At 36.6% G+C, this 20,107-nt stretch overlaps 1 protein-coding gene across 2 annotated transcripts in view; it reads right to left on the bottom strand.

Annotated features, from left to right (window-relative positions):
• The window catches only part of RANBP17 (RAN binding protein 17), a 431,372-nt gene that overhangs the window by 105,946 nt on the left and 305,319 nt on the right, over nt 1-20,107 (bottom strand). For both annotated transcript variants that reach the window (XM_025387625.1, XM_025387626.1), the window contains exons 17-18: nt 12,592-12,655; nt 12,392-12,500 (exon numbers count right to left, since the gene is read on the bottom strand). In XM_025387625.1, coding sequence (XP_025243410.1) covers nt 12,392-12,500; nt 12,592-12,655 — 173 coding nt within the window. The remainder of the gene's footprint in view (nt 1-12,391; nt 12,501-12,591; nt 12,656-20,107) is intronic.

Genomic DNA, 20,107 nt, shown 5'->3' with positions numbered 1-20,107 from the left:
ACTGTTTTCAAAGTACTGTTGCAAGTCATTAATGGTCAGAACAATCTCATGAAGTTGTATGATTTTCTTCGTTTTACATGTGAACAGAGAGACTTCAAAGGAATTAGGTAGCCTGACCAACATCCTCCAGCCGGTAATGTCAGCCAGGATTCCCAACCACGTCTGCTTTACTCCCAAGCTCATGCTTTTCCAGGTCTCTGGTAAGGTGGAAGACATCAGAGATGGGGACTAATGTTATTGTCACAGAATCCTGAATTTGGAGCTGCATGAAGTCAGAAGAGAGTGAAGATCAGCCAGCTTAGTTCTGGTGAGGAAAATGGAATTCCTAGACAATCACTTGGGTTTAAAGTAGGCAAATATAAGACACTGGTGCATTATACTATAAAAATGTTTACTGTTTTAGTTAGCACTGTTCCTGCTCTTGCAACGTGATATGCTGTGCCATCAAAGCTGGAGAACTGGATATTTTTGTTTATATCATGCAAACAACTTTATACAATATTACTATTAAAGACTTTTTCTAATCTGTATTACCATACAGGTATCATTTACTATTTCTGATGCAAAAGGAGAAAACATGAGCTCACTCTCTTACAACTTCACATTCAAGTACGTAGTCATATATTTAGTGTTCCAAATGTATATATGATTATTTTATGAATAATAATTGAAGCTGTTAGTTTTTTTCTTAATAAGACAAAGGTCCAGAAACCAATATGATTTGAAGGTAAAGTGCCAATTTATAGATTAATATTTTCATTGCCATCAGGAAAAGTAAATGTGAACATAACATTGTAAGTTCTCAGTCATGCATAGATAAAAATTGTAAATTTCTTAGTTTTTAGGTGAAACCCAAAGCTAATCACCTCCACTGTGCCTCTGAGAATATGTTTAAACAGAAAGTTATTCATTTTGTAAGTTCTAAACATTTTGTTTCCTTCAGAGACATCACATTAAAATTTAAGAGTAACTGTTTAAGTATGTTGGCTGACAGATACTTTATTTGTAGGACATTTCATTTATTATTTTGTACAATTTAAAACCTCCATCGGTGGAAATGTAAAATGGTACAACCAATGTAATATGGTGTAGTCACTGTGGAAAACAGTTTGGCAGTTACTCAAAAAATTTGAGTTGCCAGTTGACTCATCAATTTCACTTCTAGGTATTTACCCAAGAAAACTGAATACACATGTCCACACAAAAAGTTGTACGCAAATGCTCACAGCTGTATTATTTCATAATAACCAAAGGTAGAAAAAAACTCAAATGTTCATCAACTGATGAGTGGCTAAACAAAATGTGGTACATCCACTATGGAATATTATTCAGCCATAAAAAGGAACAAAGTATTAATACATGCCAAAACATGAATGCGCCTTGAAAATATGCTAAGTGAAAGAGGCCAGATACAGAGGCCACAAATTGTATGATTCCATTTATGTTAATGCCCAGAATAGGGAAATCCATAGAGACAGAAAACAGATTAGTGGTTTCTAGGGTTTGGGGGAGGGGAGAAGAGGAGCGATTACTTAATGGTACAGGGTTTCTTGGGGGTGATGAAAATGTTGCAGAATTAGATAATGGTTATGGCTGCACAATTTTATGAATATTCTGAATATACTAAATACCAGTGAATTATGTACTTTACAAAAGTGAATTTTATGGCATATGAATCTAAAACAATAACACCAACAACAAAAATCTGGGTTTGCTCCCCCTCCGAAGTGTATACAAAACAGTGAAACTTCTCATTTCCTTAAATTTGAATGCAAACAGCAGCTGGATTACTGGGGAGTTGGGGGAAGTGGGCAAGGAGAAGTAAGTAATAGAAATGATATGGTAACTGTAAATGATGGTAGCCAACAGTTACTGAGGATTTACTGTATAAGTACTGTGTGAAACACTTTGGCAATTGTGATAAACCAATATGGCAGGTAGAATACAGAATAATTACCCTCTCAAAGACATCCATTCTAATTCTTGGAACCTGTGAATATATTAGGTTATATGATAAAGGGAAATTAAGGTTGCCAATAAACTGACTTTAAAACAGAAAAGTAGTCTGGATTACCCAGGTGGGTCCAATGTAATCACAAGAGTCCTTAACAGTGGAAAAGAGAAGCAGAAGTCGGAGAACCACAAAGATGGCAGCATGGGAAGGATTCGGCCTGACGCTGATGGAGAAAGGGAGGCCATGAGCCAAGGAAAGCAGGTGGGCTCCAGAAGCCGCAAAAGGCAAAAGAACAGATTCTTCCTTAGACCCCTGCTGACACCTTGATTTTAGCTCACTGAGACCCATTTGGACATCTGACCTCTAGGATTATAAAATCATACATTAGTATTGTTTAAGCTACTTCCTTGTGGTAATCTGTTACAGCAATAATAACAGAAAACCAATATAGTCAGTAAAGGTCAGGTTTATTGCCAACCACCCCATCCCCCATTTTCATCTGAAATACAACCTGGGGCACATAGCATCTAATTAAATTCATACAAAGTGCAAATCACTGAGTAGAAACCAAAATGCATTTCAAAGTTAATACCAATTAATGTGACACCCAATTTCTTTCCCCCTTTCTAATCACTCCAATGTGCAAGGCTTATACACAAGACATATTTAATTTATTTTTCTAGGATTCAATTAGAATGTTTTATATTTCCATCCAAGAATCACATCCAACACTTTTGCAAGAAAGTAGGTATAATGAAGCTCTGGTCCAAATTAAGGAAAATTAAGAGGAGAGATAAACAAGGAGATACAGGCACAGGGCGAAGAAAATAGTCCATTCGAAACCAAGTAACAATGGGCGATCTCATAAGAGTTGGTGACTTGCAGGTCTAGGCCCAGATCATCTGCTATTTTCCAATGTTTCATTAAGATACCACTTCTAAGTTATATTACAGTAAAACTTGGAGAAATGTGCTTAACTGGTCCCTGAAACTTGGGCCACAATTTGGTTTTCATTTCAGTTTCCCTCTAAATTGCCTAGGAGTTCTAGCTAGTTTTGAAATGACTTCTGGCTTCAGGCAGGGCAGGATATTTTGGTATGTGTTGGGAAGTATCATCAGATCTTGCTTCCACAGGAAAATAGCTCCAAATATTGAGGGCAGAGTAGATGGCATTAAGAGCACCAAACTTGCCTCATTTTGAGGTCCCAGCAGCAGTCAATACTACTTCTAATAGTGCACTCAACAAACGTTTCTTAATATTTTCTAAGAACTTGCTTTGTGATAGGAATTGCTCTAGGCCCTTTTGTATATCTTTCTTATTAAAACCACATGATAACTCTTCTATGTAGTTTTCTCCATTTAACAGATGAGAAAACTGAGGTGCCTTTAATTCGTCCCCCTAGGGAACCAGAGTGTTTATTTTAGTTCCCAGAAAAAAAAATACACTGCCCACTGCAGACTACAGCTACCCATTTTCAAAGAATCCCACCCTAAAAGTCTCATCCATGAAACACTTCATTCCCTGGGGTGCTCTGGACTGTCTAGCCTCAAAACCAGGTAAGTTATTAAAACTGGATCTGGACTTAATGGGCTGCTTTCTGCCTACAGGGCCAGCTAATTAGTCTTAATTATCTCATTATAGATTTTAAGTATTTCCAGCTGCTTCTTTACCCCTCACTGCCCACTCCCTCATCCCCTATGTCTATTTTTCAGATAATCTCTGCCAAGTCATGGACACAGTTGATACACTGATGTATTCTTCCGATCTGTCAGCTATTTCTGATCAAGCCCCTCACTTGCTAAGCCTTCCTGAGATATCCACCTCTGTGTTCCTTTATCCATGAGAAGAAATATGCTCTGGCCAATCATTGGACATAAGAAATTTTAAAAACCACACTGGATTTTCACTGACCATCAAACTGTAATATAGCACAAACAATAAACATGCATCTACCTGTTTATTTCATAGACGCTTAGGAAGTAATCCTCTCTCCTTTTCTTTCACTGCCTGCAAGCCCCAAATCAATCATTCGGACCAAATAGTTCAAATAAAAATGAAGGAAAAAGTTTTATTTCTTAATTGGTTGACAAGGTAAAAGATGAAGTAATAGTTTAGTGAAAGTGGATGAAAATATACGGTCAGAGGGCTACTACTTACATGACTGACCTTGGGCAGGTCATTTAATCTCTCTGAATCTCAGTTTTCTTTTTTTTTGAGACGGAGTCTCGCTCTGTTGCCCAGGCTGGAGTACAGTGGTGGGATCTCGGCTCACTGCAAGCTCTGCCTCAAGGGTTCACACCATTCTCCTGCCTCAGCCTCCCAAGTAGCTGGGACTACAGGTGCCCACCACCATGCCCAGCTAATTTTTTTTTGTATTTTTAGCAGAGACAGGGTTTCACCATGTCAGCCAGGATGGTCTCGATCTCCTGACCTCGTGATCTGCCCACCTCGGCCTCCCAAAGTGCTGGGATTACAGGCGTGAGCCACTGCGCCCGGCCTCTGAACCTCAGTTTTCTAACAGATAAACAATGGAATAATACCTATTTAATGTGGGCAGTTGTAAGGATCAAAAAGGATAAATGCCTGTTAAAGTGGTTTATAAACTATATATTTTTTAAAATGTTAACTATTATTAATAAAGAAAAGAAAAAATTTCCTTCCTCTGTGTTTTTACTTTTATCTTTAGTAGCTATTTCTAGAATACTCTTCCTTTGTTATTCGTCATTCGTTATTTAAAATTTCTTAAATTTAAGCTAGTGATATCTTCAGATGCCAATTACCTCTTATAAGACAAAGCATATGGATACTGTGCTACCCTCACCCCTAAAGATAGAACTCTTTACATCCATAAACATCATTTTAATATTAGTATCCCCCTAGTAATTAAAAATATGGCTGCTTCTTAGAGTTTAAATACCTGAGGAATGCATTGCTCACTCAAATCCTATCCACGTGCTTCTCCTCTAAGTAGTACAACATAAGATGCAATCATGACATGTCCAAGGAAAATCAACCATGGTGACACTGAGCACTTTCAGATTTGCGGCTGGTAAAAACTGAATTTGCAAATAATAATTTCGGTCCTTCACAAAATGAAAAGTGTTGTTATAGCGCCTTGCCACACTTACCCTCTTCAGTATTTGTCAACTAAATTCACCTGCATTCAAATTAAACAAAATAGAAGATTTTTATGTATTCAAGTATTTTATACTGAATAGCTCCTTGGAGGGTCTCCATTTACTGGCTCGGGTAATACTATCTTTCCTTTAGTTTATTAGATCGACCAAGTTAATTTTAAATAACCTAGGGAACTTTAAGTGATTCTTAGAAGGGCTAACATGCGTGCACATACGGTTGGTCATCCATTTTTTTCTGCACATGAAGGGATTTTCTACATTCATTTTGATCATTTCTTGGAACACCAAAAAAATTTGCCAATATCTCTCACATGTTTTGAAACACCACCATTCTAATGATGAAATGCTTTCAATTCTGTTTTTTATGCAAGTGAACATTTTGTCTAGTTTAGCTAAAGCAATCAGATAAAATGGTACAACTGTTTATTGCCAACCACCCCCACCCCCTACATTTTCATCTGAAACACAACCTGGGGCACATAGCATCTAATTAAATTCATACAAAGTGCAAATCACTGAGTAGAAACCAAAATGCATTTCAAAGTAAATACCAATTAATGTGACACCCAATTTCTTTCCCCCTTTCTAATCACTCCAATGTGCAAGGCTTATACACAAGACATATTCAATTTATTTTTGTAGGATTCAATTAGAATGTTTTATATTTCCATCCAAGAATCACATCCGACACTTTTGCAAGGAAGTAGGTGTTTTTTTTCTATGTGATTCTTATCACCACTCCCACTCTCCAAAATCAGTGATATAAAAAGTTTGTCTTCATTTTTCTTTTTAATTTGAGGAGGATTCTCATTATCTAATGTTTTCATTTTTTTCATTTAATATATGAATCTATGCTGCTCTTGACAACAGCACTATCTTTTTCTTCCTTGTTTCCATGACAATGAACACACAATAGAAAACTATCAAGCCATATATACAGAAATTCTGACAGCCATGTTCCAGTCAACCTAGTTTGTGAGACAAGGCTTCAAATAATAAAAACTGTGTTCAACAATGCTCAACAAATCATCGTCTATAAAGTAATAACACTTTGAACAGAGAGCAACAAGAGACTAATCGGGCACAAGAGTGGCCAAGTGTAGCTAATCACTTGTGAAAGTAATCAGCCACTTGATTTGTTTTGTCTTGGAGAGGCCAATGATCAGAGCTACGTCCAGAAAGAACCTGGCAGTCAGAGCTGATTCCAGGAGCCACAATGACGGTATCTTGGTTACTGTACACTTGTTTGTCATTCATTCAACAAGCATTTACTGAGCATCTGCAATGTAAAGACCTTGACTGGTACTAGAAAAATATAAAAGAAGTAGTCCATACCGGGAAGGTGCCCAACATAATTTTGGGAAGAAGAATAACTCTAGTGGGTTTTTTTTCTTTTTTATTATACTTTAAGTTCTAGGGTACATGTGCACAACATGGTTTGTTACATATGTATACATGTGCCATGTTGGTGTGCTGCACCCATTAACTCGTCATTTACATTAGGTATATCTCCTAATGCTATCCCTCCCCGCTCCCCCCACCCCACAACAGGCCCTGGTGTGTGATGTTCCCCTTCCTGTGTCCAAGTGTTCTCATTGAAACAACTCTAGTTTTTAACAAGAGAAAGCAGCTCTGGTAATTTATACAACAAATCATACTTGATGTTCTTAATCATAACTTGATGCTTATCACATACATTTCATTATTTTAAAAAGTAAAAATTACTGATACATAAGGAAGGAGTTTCTTTTCAAACATGTGGAAGTTCTATGGGGGTAGCTACTACGATTTCAAATTTTTTTATATCCAGCTTCAACTCACTTATATTCAGCACCTACCATGCACTAAGCACTTCCACCATAGCCTATCTCTTTCTGTTTCTCTTAAGCTGTCTAAAAAGTGCTTGTAATACAACAGATACTTACATTAAAAAAAAAAAAACTTTGAACTAAAAACGTGAATTTATTCTTTATATTGTTATGGTTAAGTATGTCAAAGGAATAGAATCCTGGGAAAACTAATAAAATCCATCATTTAAATTATATGTGTTTATTTCAGTTTCTCATACCTCATAGTTTACATTAAGCAATACTAAATAAGAGCAAATCTGCTTTCCAAAAAGTGTGCAATGTCTTTCTGGGCATCATCCTGAATATCAATGATCAATGCAGTAATAAGTACAGTAGTACTGTGAATACAGAGTTGGGGCTGTGCGCAGGCTCTGATAGTGCTATCCTGTTGTTTAACCTACCACAGATTCATAGCAGGTTCCATATCTGTGATGACCATATCAAAAAGGAAACGTTAACCCATTCCATTCCCAGGTTCTGAAAATGTGAGTGACATGGACCTAGTTTTAAAAACTCTCCTCTAGATACTTCTCTTTAACTTTGGTGTCCTCACTTCTTTCACTCTGTGTGACAGGGTTATTAAAAGAGCATTTTTAAGGTCTGGGAAATAAATTAAGTCCAGACAAGTGTTTCGAGGTCTCTTTAATGCTTGGACAACTGGGAAAGCGAGAAGACAAGCTCCTTGAGGCCAGGACCCAGTATGCCTGATTCATCTGTGTCTTGCCCTCAGAGTTTAGCACGCTGTGCTTTCTAAATGATTGTCAAGGACAATGACACAGTCTGGGCTGCTCCTCTTCTCTCCAACACAGCAGCCAAGAGGTAAAAGAGGCCAGGATGCGGTACGAAAAGCTGTCACTCTGTTACATCTCCCACTTCCCTAAGGTAGCAGATGATTGGGTTTTGCATGCCTGGTTTACACTCTTCAAATATTTATAGACAGTTCTCTTTGCCTCCAGCCCTAGTTGTCACTTAGCCAAGTTATACATACATGGTTCTTTTAATCTTTCCTTAGAAATCAATCCCACTAAGCTCTTTAATCATTCTAGTTGCATTTCTCTCAACTTTTGGCAGTTTGTCTTTCTGGTGATTTAGTCTGTGGCAAAGCAGGGAAAAAAGCATGAAACATAGACGGGTGTGGTCCCCTTTCCATTTCAAAATTCAATGCCTTTTATGTGCAAAATAAAATTATTTTTCTTCTGTTTGTATGAACATGTTTTAAAATATTCATATTTAAGTTGATGTATTAATAGACTGCAAGATAAACAAAAAAAGTATTATTGGTACTATATTGTCTAAGGATGATATTGTCACTGACTGAACCCTCTCATGTATAACTGGTCTAACTTGCAGTATTCCAGTATGAGAAATGGGAATCTAGAGTAACATAGTCACTACAAAGAAGCTTAAATGCTCATCCTAAGGTGCTGCCCATCTGTAAATACTTCTCAATAACTTTAGCTTTTTAGTAACAAATTTTAAAAATAAGTTAATTTTTACCATTATAAAAGGTATACACTAAAAAAATTCAAATGATCCGAAATAGAAAAAATTACCTACATGCTACAACCCAAAGTCAACATTTAGCATTTTTAATTATTTTTTAAATTTACAGATAAAATTTTATGTTATTTATTGTATACAACAGGTTTTGAGGTATATAGACAGGCCTTGTTTTATTGTGCTTCACAGATACTACACTTTTTTTTTTTTTTTTAAACAACTGAAGATTTGTGGCAAACCTGAGTCGAGCAATTCTATTGGCATCATTCTGCCAACATCATGAACCTCCTTCGTGTTTCTGGGCCACATTTTGATAATTTTACTAATATTTAAAACTTTTTTCATTATTATTATATCTGTTATGGTAATCTGTGCCCTTTGATGTTACTATTGTAACTGTTGTGGGGCACGACAAATTGTGCCCTTATAGGATAGCCAACTTCACTGATACATATTGTATATGCTGACTGCTCCATAAACCAGCCATTCCTTTGTATCTCTCCATCTTCTCAGGCCTCTCTATTTTCTGAGACACAACAATATTGATGTTAGGCCAATTAATAACCCTGTGATGGTCTCCAAGTATTCATGTGAAAGGAAGAGCTGCACAACTCTCACTTTAAATCAAAAGCTGGCAATGATTAAGCTCAGTGAGAAAGGCACGTCAAAAGCTTTAACTGGCCAAACACCGGGTCTCCTGCACCAGGCAGTCAGGTGATGAATGAAAAGGAAAAATTATTGAAGAAAATTAAAGCGATTAAACTAAAATGACAGCAAAAACACACAATGAGAAAGTGAAACAACCTTACTGCTGATATAAACGAAGTTTTACTGGTCTGCATAGAAAATCATACCAGCCATAACATTTCCTAAGCCAAAGCCTAATGCGAAGCAAGGCCCTAACTCTATTCTATGAAAGCGGAGAGGTGAGGAAGTTGCAGAAGAAGAGTTAGAAGCTAGCAGAAGTTGGTTCATGAGGTTTAAGGAAAGATGATGCCTCCATAACCTCAGAGTGCAGGGTGAAGCAGTCAAGTGCTGATGGAGAAGCTGCAGTGAGTTATACTGAAGATCTAGCTAAGACCATTGATGAAAGTGGCTGCACTTAAACAACAGATTTTCAGTGCAGATGAAACAGCCTTTTATTGGAAGAAGATGCCATCTAGGACTTTCATAGCTAGAGAGGAGAGGTCAATGTCTGACTTCAAAGCTTCCAAGACCGGGCTGACTCTCTCATTAGGGGCTAATGCTGACAGTGACTTGAAGTTGATGCCAGTGCCCATTTGCCATTTTGAAAATCCTAGGGTCCTTAAGGATTATGCTTAATCTACTCTGCCTGTGCTCTAGAAATAGAGCAACAAAGCCTGGATGACAGCACATCTGTTTATGGCATGGTTTACTGAAAATTTTAAGCCAACTGTTGAAGCCTACTGCTCAGGAAAAGGATTCTGTAAGGCTAGAGCTGCCACAGATTCCTCTGATGAATCAGGGAAAAGTAAATCAAAAACCTTCTGGAAAGGACTCACCATTCTGGATACCACTAAGAACATTTGTGATTCGGTGGGGAGGTCATAATAACATTAACAGGAATTTGGAAGAAGTGATTCCAACTCTCACGGATGACTCTGAGGGGTTCAAGACTTCCGGGGAGGAAGTAACTGCAGATGTGATTTAAAGAGCAAGAGACCTATAATTAGAAGTGGAGCCTGAAGATGTGACTGAACTGCTGCAGTCTCGTGATAAAACTTGAATGGATGAGGAGTTGCTTCTTCTGGATGACCAAATACAGTGGTGTCTTCAAATGCAATCTACTTGTGGTAAAGATGCTGTGAACATTGTTGAAATAACAAAAGATTTAGAATATTACACAACCTTAGTTGATAAAGCAGCAGCAGAGTTTGAGAGGACTGACTCCAGTTTTTAAAGAAGTTCTCCTGTGGGTCAAATTGTATCAAACAGCATCGTACGCTACAGAGAAATCTTTTGTGAAAGGAAGTCAATTGATGCAGCAGATTTCATTGTTGTCTTATTTTAAGAAATTGCCACAGCCACCTCAACCTTTGGCAACTACCCTGATCGGTCAGCAGCTATCAACATCGAGACCAGACCTTCCACCAGGAAAAAGATTACAACACGTTGAAAGCTCAGATGGTTGCTAGAATTTTTTAGCAATAAAGTATTTAATTTAGTTTTATTGTTTTTTGAGATGGAGTTCTGCTCTTGTTGCTCAGGCTGGAGTGCAGTGGCGTGATCTCGGCTCACTGCAACCTCCGTCTCCTGGGTTCAAGCAATTCTCCTGCCTCAGCCTCCCAAGTAGCTGGGATTACAAAACATTCACCACCATGCCTGGCTAATTTTGTATTTTTAGTAGAGACAGGGTTTCACCACGTTAGTCAGGCTGGTCTCGAATTCCTGACCTCAGGTGATCCACCCGCCTTGGCCTCCCAAAGTGCTGGGATTACAGGTGTGAGCCACCGCACCAGGCTGCAATAAAGTATTTTAAATTAAGATATGTACATTGTATCTACATCATGATATTACACACTTAATAGACTACAGTACAGTAAGTTTAACTTTTATATACACTGGAAAACAAAAACTGTGTGACTTGCTTTATTGTATCACTTTATCATGATGGTCTGGAACTAAATCTGCAATATATCTGAGGTACATATGTATGACGTAGAGTAACTAAATCTAACTAACTGACAAACGCATTACCTCTATAGTTAACATTTTTGTGATGAGAACCTTTAACATCTAGTCTCTTAGTATTTTTCAAGAATACAATATATTGTTATTACCTATACTCACCATCTATGTACAACAGATCTCTTTAACTTATTCTATCTACCTGAAACTTTGTATCTTTTGACCAGCATCACCCCAAAGTCCTCAGCTCTTAGTAACCACCATTCTACTTTGTAGTTCTATGAGATCAACTTTTTCAGATTTCACATATGAGTGATATCATATAGTATTTGTCCTCTATGCCTGGCTTATTTCACTTAACATAGTGTCCTCCAGGTTCATCCATACTGTGGCAAATGGCAGACTTTTTTTCTTTTTTATTGCTGAATAGTATTCCATTGTGTATATATACCACATTTTCTTTATCCATTCATCTGTGGACGGACACTTAGGTTGATTCCATATATCCTGGCTATTGTGAATATGCAATAAACATATGGTAATGCAGCTGTTTGATATACTCATTTCATTTCCTTTGGATACATATACACCCAGTAGTCAGATTGCTGGATTGTAGAGTCATTTTATTTTGAATTTTCTGAGGACCCTCTACACGGTTTTTCACAATGAATGTACTAACCATTTTTGAAGAATTCCATTTAAGCCTTTTCTGAAGTATTGTCCCCCCCATCTCCAACATACATAGTCATACCATTTGCACCAGTGTAACACTTTGCCTTTTCACTTAATGTTATAATATAAAATTTCATCTATCGCCTTGTCTTTAAATATTCATTTTTATTGAGTGCCAATCATTCCACAAGTAAGTGGGCATGCCATAATTTTACAATTCCCTACTGTTGGACAGTTACATCATTTCCACTTTTTCTCTAGTTTAGACATCACTATGACGAAAATCTTCTTTACACACAAGCAAAAAAAACCTTGTGTGTAAAGTTTTTGTCTGTTAAGATTATTCCTAGATTCACAGCAGTAAAATCAATGTGTCAAAGGATGGGCAGAAAGTAAGTTATGAGGTAAAAAATCAGTGCAAGTGTTATGTGAAGTGAAAAATGCCACTTTTAAGTACAAAGATTTGTCTCTAATGCTAACAAGTGAACACTCAAATCTTAGAAGGTTGTAGAAAACTGTCCGAAATGGCTAATTCTAATAAGTTAAATGTTGTACCCACTAGTATTCCACTTCTTTATTCACACAAGCGTATGGCTGATCCCTTATTGAGTTTAAATTCTTAACCTTACCTAGATCTACCATCAGAAGGCGAGTGAGCGCTGTGTAGAAGGTTGTTCGACACCTGAAGTCACTGAGACTGTAACTGTCACTGATGCCAAGAAAAGGGAAGTGTTCACTCTAATGAAAGCAAAAGAGTAATCCAAGTTACTAACGCTTTACCTCAACTATTTGTAAAATTCTATTCATTAATTAAAGAAATAAGACTTACCGTGTGGTTTTTTAGCATGAATTTCACAGCATCTATCTTCACAAGTTTTTTTAAAAGAATATAGGTAATAGAAGTTAAGGAATCTAAGGAAATATATTTGTCATATCAGTGTGTAATAAATCACAAAGTAACAGTGAACTGTAGTGGCATCAATTTCTACTTATAAAAAATAAATATAATTTCTAAAGAGCATTCCTATAGAAATGTCTTTCCTTTTGTTAAGAATGATAATCTATTATTAACCAATGCAATTACTTTTTCTATCTTATATATATTCTAGTTATGGAAAGAAAGAATGAATTTTATAATTAAGACAAGAACTCCTTTACTATTAAAGTCTTGGTAGTGGAAAATTAAAACTGACCCCTTTTTATATTTTGGGTGTAACTTGAGAACTTCTACTTACTTAATGTTATTTCATAATGAAATAATTATAAAAGACCCATAATAGGCTATCAAAAAAGAGAAAATTACTCAATTCTAAGAAACAGTGAGCTCTCCTAGTAGAAATCTAAGATCAGAATATAATTAGGAGGATATAGCAGACTGTATGTCATCATGTCATCAAGTATAGATGGACAGCTTAAAGGAACTAATAGTTCTCAAGTGCCTAGTATGTAAAAGGCATTTTCCATATGTTAATTCACCTAATCTTCACAATTATACTGTTAAGTGTTGATTATTATTTTTAGTCCATAAATAATGAAACAGGAGCTAAGAGAAATTAAGTCACTTGCCCAAGATCATACAGCCATGGATTGACAGTGCTGAGATTTGAACTGTAGTTTGGTTCCAAAGGCCATGTTCTTTCTGCTGTATCACATTATCACCTGAACAGTTCAACTTAGAAGGAGCATGAAGTTAAGAAATCGGAAACATGAATACAAGGCCTAAATAATTTCAGGTATGATGTGGATTCTAAACACATCTACTCAGTATGCAAATACCCTCTTCTCTTACTCTACCATAGTCATGTGTTTCTACCAGAGCTAGAGCATCTCTCGGCCATTCCCTAACACCCACTCATGCCTTTCTTGAAGGCTATAATAATTTTATATGGCTCCATTCATATTACAAGGAAAACATTGGCTTTCTGTTTCCTTCACATCATCTCCAAATATATGACTCAGTCTACTGCCTCTGCACAGGGGCACTGAGAAGTATAATTCTAAATTTTAGTCACTCAGGCATGGGTATCAAAGAGTGGAAAACACATTGGAACACGAGTCAGGAGACCTGGGCTTGACTATACCATTCAATGAATCCAAGTAATAAACTTAGCCTGTCTCAGCCTTAGTTTCTCTCTCCAACAAATGAGGGTGAAACCTATGCCCAAGCTACTTTACAGGATTGTTCTGAGGATCACATAATGCAAATGTCTTTGCCAGTTATCAATCATGGAAAAAGAAAGATGCAGAGAATTCACAAAACGTATGCAACTTGCAAGGCTAATTTTCACAATTTCATGAGATAGACAGTATTACTTCTATTTTTCAGGTAAGGAAATAAACTAAAAAAAATTAAATAATTTTTCAAAAGATAAACAATTAGTATGATTTATATTCAAGTCCCTCTGATTCCAAAGCAACTATTCCAGTTGCATATGAAGCATGTATGTCTGGCTTAGCCATATACCTGATTATTTAAAATATGCATCTACATTTTAGCATGTATCTGTATTAGACAGTAAACTTTCTAAGGGCAGGGATGATATCCATGCATTTTAACCCTCTTGCACTGCTCTCAGCAGGTGCTCAATGCATTGTGTTTTTCTTTTTTTTCTTTTTTTGAGACAGACTCTCGCTCTGTCACCCAGGCTGGAGTGCAGTGGCGTGATCTCAGCTCACTGCAACCTCCACCCCTCCGGGTTCAAGTGATTCTCCTGCTTCAGCCTCCTGAGTAGTCAGGACTACAATCATGGGTCACCACGCCTAGCTAATTTTTTGTATTTTTAGTAGAGATGGGGTTTCACTATGTTGGTCATGCTGGTCTCGAACTCCTTACTTCAAGTGATCCACCGTGCCTGGCCACAATGCACTGGGTTTTTCTGGCAGGCTGCAGGGCAACAAGACCAAGGCTGACAGGTAGCAAGTTTTTCCTTGCCTCCAAAGATGCAGATTTGATGATTATTCCCAGTGTCAGTCACTAGGCTGAAGACCTGCCACTCAGACTTCACTCAGTTAAACAGGGGTAGGATCAATAAACTTAGAAATATCTTAAGTAATTACCAAATAGAATTCTCTTAAAATTGCAAAGTTAAAAGTGACAGGGTCTATGGGTAATAAGAATGCTGCCATTAATAGGAATCTTCCTGTCAGTGCTGTTAATAAACAGCAAGTCATGTTTTGACAATAGAATATTTATGAAAGCAATAAACAGAACATTCACAGGAAGAATCTCATCTGTCAAAGACACATTTTCTGCAGAACGGCATCTGTGCACTTTGTACCAAGGCCAGCCTCACTGCCTTTTAATTACATTCCAAAGAAAAAAATGATTAAGAATGAATTTTTACATTTTTCAATAAAGAAAAAAATGAGAGTTCACCTGAATATTTATGTTCTCTTATAGAAATTCAATTCAAAGCTAGTTACGGCTCTTAAGTGGGTCTGTAATGTTAAAAAAGGCAAATGAACACGTCATCTTTATGATCTTTACACTCTGATCTTATTCTTCTCTAAGAGACTAGGGTTCATCTGAGTTGTGCCATTTTGGCTGGGTGGAGCATTAGATAAATTATGGCAACACTAAGTTAGATTTCAGAGGTCTATTCAAAACACCTCTTAGCAGTAAACCTGGTAATGGTGGTAACAGTAACAGTAGCAACAGTACTAGAAGTCTTGAGAGTGAGTAAAATTAATAGAGGAAACATCACATGGGGAACATGTCAACAGAAGAGTCACGATTCAAATCCAGATCTGTCTGGCTCTAAAGCTTAGGGTCTTTTCACTAGGGTATATCAGATCCATTTGATTTTAAAGAGACTAGTTCTCCTCCAGAGATCATTTGCTCCTTGAAATACAATTGAAATCGGAATCAAGTCCCAGAAGGGACAGGGAAACATTTTATTTTAGGAGGGACCAATTCATTAATGAGCCAGCATCACATCCAGGATTGAGCAAACTCTACAGTGTGGCTGGCAGTAACCCATTAAACAAAATTCTCAGAAAATCCCTGTCTCTAGCCATACAGTTATGAAAACACTGAAGAGGGTGAAGATGGTCTTATTGATAGCTAGGATAACACATAAAGAAAAACAAGAAAATAATCTTATAAGATGGCTGAAAATTCTGAAAATCTGTATCCTTTGAAAAGGAGGATAACTAAATTGAGAATGAACTGCTTTCTTAGGTTACAGGAGTACTACACAATTCAGTAGCTGCTCGACACAGTATCACCAAGTATGACTTCAATTCACAGTATCAGGCCTTTTCTGACTATTTACCACATTTCATCAAATCTAAAACACCACTGATTGTAAAACAAAAAAATCAATATAATGTGTACTACTAAGAAAAAGTACTTAAAAATACCATCAATTATAAGATATATCCTATTTACAGAAGTGTAAAGACGTGAAAAAATTTGATTTAGAATTACAGTAGTGTACTAGATACATCATATTCACTATATTCACTAAGTACAAAAGAGTGGGTAATCATACTGAATCTGGGCAAATATTTAAAAGTCATACATGTTCACAGACACTTTTTGCAGAGTTAGATCCTGATGAAAGAAGAAAGTTCACAGATGACAATATTACATGTCAGAAATTGCCATACTTAGGTTATACATACAAAGTATAGTAACTGAAATGTAAGTTTAGTTATTTCAAAAGTAGAATTTTGCTTATGAACCCTACGAGACACACACACACAGACACACACATACACACACACAGACATGCACACAGACACACAAACAGACACAATTCCTTTTAAGCAAATATAAAGAAAAGAACAGAAGGAAGAAATACCCATTATAAAAGTACTAAGGGAGATTATCTAGGCCAAAAACTATACTAATTGGTTATCCTCATATGATATCTGGCCATTTCTGATAAGTTGGGTAATAACATCAATATTTATTTACAAGATGGACTGAAGACTTAAATGTAAGACCTAAAACCATAAAAACCCTAGAAGAAAAACTAGGCAATACCATTCAGGACATAGGCATGGGCAAAGACTTCATGACTAAAACATCAAAAGTAATGGCAACAAAAGCCAAAATTGACATATGGGATCTAATTAAACTAAAGAGCTTCTGCACAGCAAAAGAAACCATCATCAGAGTGAACAGGCAACCTAAAGAATGGGAGAAAATTTTTGCAATCTATCCATCTGACAAAGGGCTAATATCCAGAGTCTACAAGGAACATAAACAAATTTACAAGAAAAATACAACCCCATCAAAAAGTGGGCAAAGGATATGAACAGACACTTCTCAAAAGAAGACATTTATGCGACCAACAACCAGATGATAAAAAGCTCATCATCACTGGTCATTAGAGAAATGCAAATCAAAACCACAATGAGATACTATCTCATGCCAGTTAGAATGGTGATCACTAAAAAGTCAGGAAACAACAAATGCTGGAGAGGATATGGAGAAATAGGAATGCCTTTACACTGTTGGCGGGAGTGTAAATTAGTTCAATCACTGTGGAAGACAGTGTGGCGATTCCTCAAGATTCTAGAACCAGAAATACCATTTGACCCAGCAATCCCATTACTGGGTATATACCCAAAGGATGATAAATCATTCTCCTCTTAAGACACAAGTACACGTATGTTATTGCAGCACTGTTCACAATAGCAAAGACTTGGAACCAAAACAAATGCCCATCAATGACAGACTGGATAAAAAAAACGTGCCACATATACACAATGGAATACTACGCAGCCATAAAAAAGGATGAGTTCATGTTCTTTGCAGGGACATGCATGAAGCAGGAAACCATCACTGTCAGCAAACTAACACAGGAACAGAAAACCAAACACCACATGTTCTCATTCATAAGTGGGAGTTGAACAATGAGAACACATGGACACAGGGAGGGGAACATCACACACCAGGGCCAGTCGGGGGGTGGGGGGCTAGGGGAGGGATAGCATTAGGAGAAATACCTAATGTAGATGACAGGTTGATGGGTGCAGCAAACCACCACAGCACGTGTATATCTATGTAACAAACCTCCACATTCTGTACATGTATCCCAGAACTTAAAGTATAATTTAAAAAATACACATAAAAAATCCAAATAGGTATAACCAAGATGAAGTATCTTAAGGGATACTAATAATCATTTACAAGGAACTGAAGTTAAGGCATAATCACAGAACAGAAGGGGTAACAATAAGTTCTAAATGCCCACGGTATGAAGTTTTGAAACTATAAAGGAAGAGAAAAAAGTCTTAATCTCTAACAATTTACAATCTAATAGGAGACAAGACCAGCAAATACTAAACTATATTAATATAACATTCATACCCAGACATATAGATTGAAAACAAGGTGTTCACAAATATTAAGAAAAATAAACCACAACTTGAAAGAAAATGAAGGAAATTAATATTTAGTGAGTATTAAAGGACTAAGGATTAAGCTATTTCATGATGGCTTTACTAAGTCTTTAGCCAAGACTGAAAAATTGAATAAACCTAATTGAGTTACAAAGTGTCAAATGAGGGAGAGTGGCAAATGTGGTGATTCAGTGAAAGATAATGAAGGGTGTCAAGGGGTAGATAAAATAAATTTCCTTGGCCCAAGTATAAAGTCCAAATTGTGGTCGAATGGAGGATCAGGAAATTAGCTATGGGAACTCAATAAGTCAAGTACCGTCAAATGGCTCAAATTTAAGTCAATAATTTTTGCTTGACCTAAGAAGCAAGTGGAAGAGATTGTGGGCTTTTGGGAAGAGAAATGATCAGATCAAAACAATACTCAAGGTACATAATTTTGTGAAACAAAAATCTAAAGAACTTGGTGAAGGTCTAAATAAGGGGGCTATAGAAGGGGAATATGGAGGATTCTACACCTGATTCTAGTATACAAACAAACAGAGGAGATAAATTATGGGATGACTTTTCTATGGCTGATAGAGACAGAAAACAATGAAATAAATCAACATTTCCTCTGATAAAAAATGCTAATAGAAGTATGCCTGAGGGATGTAAGCTGAAACTAGTTTTATTTAACATTCTCACAAACCATCTGGAGATGGTGGTATTCAGTAAAATAAAGCAATGCATTTTAATATTGTTTCACAAAAGCAGAAATATTACTGTTTATTGCTAAATAGTTACTGTAACAGACATAAACAATTTTACTTTCATCCTTCACCCTTGTTTCATTCTTGCCCTTTGCGTCATCTCTCATTCTCTACTCCTTCCTGACACCACATTCAGGATTCATACCCAAATGGTGGGAAGGTCAGAAACAGATGTGAGGATGTCTGGTTTGCACACTACTTAGTAAGTTTAAAAGCCACATACTTAATGGTTTATCTATAAGCTTATGTCTAAATGACCTCGAATAAAAGGGGCTCCCTCAAATCAGCCATATCACAATGTCACATACTCATGTTATTTTTAATGTACAGATTTTCAGAAAATTAGTATGTAATTTATCTGAGTTAAATTTAAACAGAAGAAAAAGAAACTGTATTAATAAAACAACTGACTTTAAGCTCTTTGGAGAAATATAGAAAAGGAAGTTTGGAATCAGTGTCAATTCTGTCAGAATGTAAAATCCATTAGGGCAGGGTCTATGTTTTATTTGTCCTTTTGCCGTGTACTTAGCAAATGCTTAATAAATATTTGTGAAAGAGGCCAGTAAGATTCAAGATGAGTATGGAATCAAATTTAAAAACCACTATTTTAGTCTTACTAATGTTAACTCTAGATAAGGATGAAGTTCTAATTATTGTACTTAAAACAAGCAAGCAAAAGAAAGACAAATGAAGCTGGGAAAGGTAGGGGTGAAAAATAAAATTTTCATGGTCATCAAGTGACTTTGAAAGAAAACAGATTCTTTGGCTTGTAGAAATGAAAATGACTGAAATAAACTAGTAGATAAATAGATTTATGATGTATATGGATGGGACTTACATTCACCAAATTCAGGTGTACAGGAACTTAAGGGGACAATCTTAGAGAGTCAGTCTGAGGCCAAATGGAAGGAATTATTTCTTTATACCAAACAAAACCAGAGCCAGCTCCATAGGCATGTGGGCTGTACACTTGCATAGGGGACCCTGTGCCTAGAAGAGCCTCTTCATGGTTTAATGCTTTGCTGTTGAGGTCTTGAAATTCTTAATATTTTTTGAACAAGAAACCCCACATTCTTCTTTTTGAGGTGGGCCCTGCAAATTATGTAGCTGGCCTTGCAATAACATGGAGAAGTCATTAATCTTGAGAACTGTTGACATTAACAGTATCAATACGGTAAAAAAAAAAAAAGTTTGGATAAACTCAAAAACTAATGTGGAAGTCTCTTATAGAGTCTGATTTTA

The sequence above is a fragment of the Theropithecus gelada genome, chromosome 6 (genome assembly GCF_003255815.1).
Source record: "Theropithecus gelada isolate Dixy chromosome 6, Tgel_1.0, whole genome shotgun sequence".
NCBI classification, from domain to species: domain Eukaryota; kingdom Metazoa; phylum Chordata; class Mammalia; order Primates; family Cercopithecidae; genus Theropithecus; species Theropithecus gelada.
The sequence above is the reverse complement of the archived record's forward strand: the minus strand, read 5'-3'. Positions and strand labels throughout refer to the sequence as shown.